We start from the raw sequence: 7,068 nt of genomic DNA on the forward strand, positions 1-7,068 counted from the left end.
AAGGAAAAAAAATAAAAAAACAAAAATTATGTCTATTTTTAATAAACTTAATATATTAATTTAACAATATTTTCTTAATATTTTTATAAATATTTAATAAAATCATTTCTAATCAAGTTGATAAAGTCACAGAATTGACGAACAAAAACCATATAAAAATTCACGTGTGACCCAAACATGAGTGACAAAACAGTCAAAGTATAATATAATATAATATTTAATAAACTATCGTATAATAATCGATAAACACAAATTAACTATACCTGTGTACTTTATCAAATAATCCAATAAATCCCAATTGTATTCAAAGATGTCAATGAAAACAGCAAATTTTAATTAGAATTATTACTTTTATGATTTAATAAGAAAAATATAAAATATAAGTAACAATTGTAGAAAATCAGACAAATAAGGATAAATATAATGAGCAAAACTTACATAAACTTATAAATAAATTATATTTGATTTTACAATTTAAATGTTTCGGCCACATTTGGCCATACACATCCTCAGCGAAGTACTAAAAAAGTATTAAAAAAAAATCTTCATATTCCCGTCTACCAGACAAATCCCCACTCAACTGCATAATTTTATTTCGTCGTGATTCAATGCCCATAATTCACAGAAATTTGCAATCTGAGAAGCGTGATTTACACAGGACGACTTTTATTCGCTAGAAGCCGCTATAGTGACGTCATAACGAATTTGCTACTAAAAATTTTTTCTAGACGTGGGTTTGTTCTTATAGTTCGTATAGTCGCAGCGAATACCGCTTTCGATGCTTGTTGCTGGCTTTTCGCTGGCTTGTCGCTAGTTTATTGCTGCTCCTCCAGCGAATTTTTAAGTCATTAGCGTGAAAAGACAAATTTTTCCGAAATGCCTCGGCCACTTAGACCATAAGCATCAGAGACCATAATCATCGAATAAGCTGCTATTGTGCTTTGTGAACTATTTGCCTGATCATTAGCGAGTACTTAACGCTGTGACTTCAAAATTTTAGTCGCTAGTAAATAAAAAGCGTATACAAGAAGCTTTCTTCAGCGAATTCGCGGACGAATTAAGAAGCTTACTTCAAGTGAATAGCAGCAGAGTCGAGAGAATTCGCTGGCGAATTATTGACGTCACTAGACGTGGCTTCTAGCGAATAAAAGTCCCATGTAAATCACACTCAAAAAATATTAAAAATTAAAATGTGGAATAATGCCAGTCAAAGTAGAAAGTCTCACCTGAAACACAAGACTAAAATACGTGAACATTAAAATTTAATAATAAATAATATCTACATATGATTAAAACAGTGTCTGATTGAAATTTAGACTGTTTGTAATTTAATAAATTCGGACGTCAGATGTTTACTCAAAAATCTTTCAGAGAAATTTTCACATTCGACCAATCAAATTTATGATTCTAATATAACCTATGATCTGTGATTTCCGATTAGAAGATAGTATTTCTATTGATGTGTTCTGAAATTCTCATAATAATTTCCTCACTATTTGACCCATGTAAATTGCATTATAATTACTACATTTGGTATATCACATTTTTCTTCGAATTATTTGGAAACCTTTGTGAACGCCTTTGTGAACTTTAATAAATCTGCTTAATTTGTTAAAACTATAAAAAGCTAGTTTTACATTCAAATTCCATATTATATTCCTAAATTTTCAGAAACATTCTGAATATATAGAATAATAAAGGCCATGGCACACAAAAAACTTAAGACAATAAGACATAGGCAGTAAGGAAATCAACATGTTGCATTGATTATTGTTTACGTTATGATTTTATGGACTCTATCGTGATTGGTCAATTTGCTTACTGCTTACTTTAATTTAATGCTTAAGTCTTTTGTGTGTCATAATCCTAAGGATAATTTTCTTTCTCCTCCGTGACCGAATTCATATCAAAATTTTGTTTTAAAGTTTGTTTTAAAGTTTTTTTATAACAAAGAGATTTAACACTAATAGTGAAATATGAATTCAAAAAAGTAGACATTATTTAATTACTTTTCACTAATAAAATTAATATTTTTGTTATTTGTGGAATTTCAGATGTGACAAAAAAAAGACTCTGTCAATCATTCTAACTTCTCTTTTTTGTTAAACCGAAGCGAAGACATAAAATTTAGATATTTCTTTGAGAAAGTTGATTTATGAAATCAATTAAATTTTAGGATATTGTTAATAATATTAATGTTCAAAAAATTTAAAACACTTCCGATTAACCAATTAAATTAAAGTCTTGGGAGAAACGAGTTAAATATATTAAGAATCTCGGATATATTAGAAAGAACAGTTGTAATAATATTGTTTACGATATCTGACATGTAATGAAAATAAAAATCTCAACATTTTAAGAGCTCTTGCAAAACTGAGTCAGCAATCTCTGAAGATAAGGAAAAACATATTAGCAAATAAAAAAAATTTGCTTGTATGTATTAATATCAAACTAAAAAAATGTCGAGTTTAGAACGAGTCGAAGAATAGTAATAAATTCTTTTGATAAATTGCAACCCTTAGAAATGTCCCACTATCTACTAGAAATACTTTCCAATGCTAACTCAATCACAATTGTGAAGAGATAAGAGATTAAAATGTAATTTATGATATGTGTATCAGATAATAGTAATGATACTTTATCATATGATATCGCACTGAGAAAAATTCTGGAAAACTTCACAAACGCAAGATTTATATCTTTGTTGTAACTACTTTAGGAACATATATAAACCTTTGAATGTATCTATTCGCTTCAATATCAAGCAACAAATCTGCAAAGATGCGTGCGTTCGCTTGTCTTATATTTGTCGCTCTGGCATACGCTACTGAAGGTATGAATTTATCAGGAAAGAATTACTTTTCTGTTACTTTTATTGTTACATTTTACAATAACAATTTTTCATAATGAAGTTGCAATTTTTTATAACTATAATAATGACTAACTAAAGTTAAAGTTATGCTAAGAAAAGTCACTTCGAAAAATAAATTTTCCATTAGGCATTACTTACTAGAACTTTATTACTTATTATTGAAAAAAATAACAAATGACTAGCAATGCCGTAAAGTTACTCCGTTACAAATCACATTAAAAAGAACGAGTTACAAATTGTGAGTTATCTTATTCAGTGACAAATGACATTTTTTCTAATCCGTGATAAGTAACTATTAACTGTTTCAACTCTGGTGTTACATAGGTCTGTTTTTTATTTCTCTGCACATAATACAATAAGTTGAAGTGAAATAAATATATGTTTGTTTCATGCTTTAACTTATTACACTATATATGCCAATTCAGAGAGTGCAGGAATAAAAAACAGATCTGTGTATAATAACACCATTATTATCAACATAAAACCATTCACAACGTTATTACCAAATCATTAAGATATCAACAAAGCAACTAAATAACTAATATTAAATAACGGTTACCATAATTAATTACTTTCATTCTCTGGAAATATTATTTCCATATACTTTATAAGTTATTATAATTACTTTATGACAAAGAAAATAAGAAAGAGAGAGAGATAGAGAGAGAGAGAGAGAGAGAGAGAGAGAGAGAGAGAGAGAGAATTAAACATGTTATGGAAAAAAGAGAATTAAACATGTCCGACAACAGGTGCTGGATGTAGCATCAATATATTGGTCGACATGTCGGGTGTACTATATAAATGTATTATATAAATGTAATGACTTTTCTAACAAATATATTTATAAAATATAATAGATCAATCAATTGTTTGTACAATATTTTATAAATGTAATCGATCGATCGATTACACGCGTCTGCTACAAAAGGCAATCTGACATACTGATCAATATATTGATGTAACGATCGCTACATGTATTAGCTCAATGCTGAAATTTATTTGCAATTTTCAGACGATTTTTAGTTCGGTTACCTCACTAATCTGTGCGCAATCTAAATGCCAATCGGCAATAAATTCCAGTACTGTATTAGTTATAACTTTCCAATATATTCAAAGTTTTTAATATTAATGAATATCGATTATATGTCATTTGTAGTAAATTTTATCGTATTATATGTAAAAAAAACATATATCTAAAAACATATATCTAAAAGATGTACTAGAAGATCACGAATAAATAAATTAATTAATTATAATTAATTATGTCAGCGGAAAGTATGTGTACATCTCTTTGTATTCTTTAACTATATATATGTAGTTTAATAAAAATTAATGTAAAATAAACAGTAAAGCTGTTGCTAGATATAAAAAATTTATATTCTAAATAAAACTGTAATTTCTCTAAACAACTCATTTAGTTATAAAATAAACACGATGTTTAATTGCAAAAGTTAATGTACATAAGATGTTTTCCAAGAAAAGACATAAATCAACACAGGAATTATTCTAACTTTATTCAATATTTGATGAGAGACAATCGATTTGTATCTTTTACTGGAAAATTACTGTAATAATGTAACAGATATTATGTTGCATATGTATTAATATATTTAATTTATTTTTGTTAATAAGGAGCTCCATCTCCTTCTATCATAAGTGAGGATGCTCCTATTGACATTATGGATGTAGCTCCTATTGGTAAATTTAGGTATCAAGCGTCAATAAGAGTAAACGACTCACACATATGCAGTGGATCTATTCTTGATGATTTTAACGTGTTAACATCAGCAAAATGTGTTGTTGCGTATGTTGAATATTCTGAATATTTATCAATATACATTTTTGAAATGTAAATCTAATTCGAAAGTATTAAATAGACAGTATGAAATGTGTACGTATTCAATAAGCAAACTGCCAGCAGATAAAATATCTAAATAAATCTACTAATTACAAATTGGTAGCAGATTTACTTAGATATTGCAATAAATTCAATATCATTTCAATATTCATTCAACTTATGTTTTACTGAGAGAATTTAACGATATAATCTGATAACAAATTGGAGGTTGATAGCAGAAATCGAACAGAGAGAGAAAGAGAGAAAGAGAGAGAGAGAGAGAGAGAGAGAGAGAGAGAGAGAGAGAGAGAGAAAGAGAGAATATTTTATTTCGTTAACCATTTCAATGGAATACATCATTTAAATGACAAAATGTGTTTAGTTTCTGCAATCAGCCTTCTATCATATTCTATTAGCAGTTTTTGTTATATTTCAGTTGATATTCAATTAATAAAATAACAACATAACATAACAAATGCTTTCAAAATTTGTTTTTAATAGATATGGATTTTTAATATTTTTATATATTTTTTTATTCTTAGATTGAAGTGTTCAACAGATGAAATAAAGGTCCATGTCGGCACAAACTCTTTAACCAATACAGGATATAGGCATAACGTAGAAAATATTAACATCCATCAAAATTACGATGAATTATTATGCAATAATGACATCGCCTTGATTCACCTTAGCGATCCTATCAAACAACGCAACGTGCTAGTATATCCGATAAATCTTCCAAAATCCAATAAAAATTTCGAAGGCAAGCCGTGCCTATTATCTGGATGGACAAATACAACAGTAATGTTTAATTTATGATACAAAAATTTTCCAATTATACATAATCAGGAAAGAACTCTTTCTTAAAGTAATTTTATTATTTTCTTTTTATATAAATATAACATGAAATTAGAAATAATAAGTGTAAAAAGATATTCTAACAACCATAATTCTGCTGCTGTTATTCATTGTTCGATACTCGATGTAATAAATAATAAATTATCCTTTTTAGAATGGAGACTTGCAACAAACTGAATTGACAGTTGTTAAGCAAAAAGAATGCGCGAAAAGTCACTGGGAACTGACAGAAAGCCATATCTGCGCTACAGCTCAAAACAGAACGAATGAATACAAGGTGAGTCGTCGATTATTAATATGATACAATAAATCAATTATATATATATTTTTGATATAACATCAACAGATTAATAAATGAATCTAACCATTCAATATCATTTTGTTACGTATCTATCACATAAATATTGCGTAAAAACATCTCACAGAAATAAAAATGATTATAAAATTTTTTAAATATTGATTTTTTAAATATCGCTATTAAGAACAACAATATAAAAAGCAAATGTTATATATTTATTAATAAAAAATGTTATAGCGTAGCAAAATAAAAAACTTCATGTTTCTTCTACTTTACTGCGCTATAACTTTATATTTATATTCTTATATTTATATACTTATGAAAGTAGAAATAATATTAAAAGACTCTAATTATATGTCGACTGAATTTTTGCATTTTGACATGAATTGATATATTTACATCTTCTATATATATTTATAAAAAGATATGAATCTTATAAAATAGTTTAATACTAAATAGTGATCTAATTAAATTACTTATATTTAAATGAGTATAATAAGTAATTAATTATACAATAGTTTTATATGTCATTTTATATATCAGTATTTTCATATTAATTACATTTTCATTCAAGGACGATCTTGGTGCACCTTTGATCGCTAATGGTGTTCAAATTGGAATCGTTTCCTTCGCCTGTTCCTGTACTCTTGGACAGCCAGATGTTTACACAAGAGTGCCCAGTTTCCTGTCTTGGATCAAAACAAATTTGAAGAATTAAGAGATATTTCATTTGTTTATTACCATTAGGTGTTACGAAATTTATAATTCAAAGTAACAGTAATAGTATAGTTTTTAAACAATTATTTCTGCGAAATGTATGCTTTTTTTCAATTAAATAAATTATCAATATAAACAGAACAATAATAATCATCAAAGTTGTTTTTATTCTAAGATTTATTCTCAGTCATCGCAGTTATCCGCAATAAATAATATCATTTTACTTATATTAAATTATACAAAATTGAGATAAATCTACATGATACTGTTATAAATGAGTTAGACAAATTTAATAAAGAAAAATTATTTAAAACATAAATTATTATAAATAAAAAAAAATTCAGTAAAAAAACATAAAAATAGATGATTATGTTATAAATTTCAAAAATTAAAATAGACATGACGCATAAAGTTAAATATTTATAGATAATTTACAGTAAATTGTCTTATACGAATAAGATTCCGAATTACATATTTCTCATTCGC

At 27.0% G+C, this 7,068-nt stretch overlaps 2 protein-coding genes across 2 annotated transcripts in view; both read left to right on the forward strand.

Moving 5' to 3' along the window:
* LOC108687521 (chymotrypsin-1-like) overlaps positions 1-7,068 on the forward strand; it is a 19,222-nt gene that overhangs the window by 3,491 nt on the left and 8,663 nt on the right. The window lies entirely within an intron of this gene.
* Positions 2,772-6,625, forward strand: LOC108687518 (chymotrypsin-1-like). The gene is made up of 5 exons (XM_018193304.1): positions 2,772-2,833; positions 4,505-4,676; positions 5,252-5,510; positions 5,722-5,844; positions 6,440-6,625. Exons 1-5 carry the CDS (start codon positions 2,782-2,784, stop codon positions 6,581-6,583), a joined length of 750 nt encoding a protein of 249 aa, XP_018048793.1. The 5' UTR covers positions 2,772-2,781; the 3' UTR covers positions 6,584-6,625.

This window comes from Atta colombica, unplaced genomic scaffold (genome assembly GCF_001594045.1).
Source record: "Atta colombica isolate Treedump-2 unplaced genomic scaffold, Acol1.0 scaffold207, whole genome shotgun sequence".
NCBI lineage: Eukaryota > Metazoa > Arthropoda > Insecta > Hymenoptera > Formicidae > Atta > Atta colombica.

Bases quoted from the DNA above. Each gene is read 5' to 3' on its own strand.
- LOC108687518 (XM_018193304.1), top strand. From the start codon at position 2,782: ATGCGTGCGTTCGCTTGTCTTATATTTGTCGCTCTGGCATACGCTACT. The intron at 2,834-4,504 runs GTATGAATTTAT...TTTGTTAATAAG, and splicing joins TCTGGCATACGCTACTGAAG to GAGCTCCATCTCCTTCTATC. The intron at 5,511-5,721 runs GTAATGTTTAAT...TATCCTTTTTAG, and splicing joins CTGGATGGACAAATACAACA to AATGGAGACTTGCAACAAAC.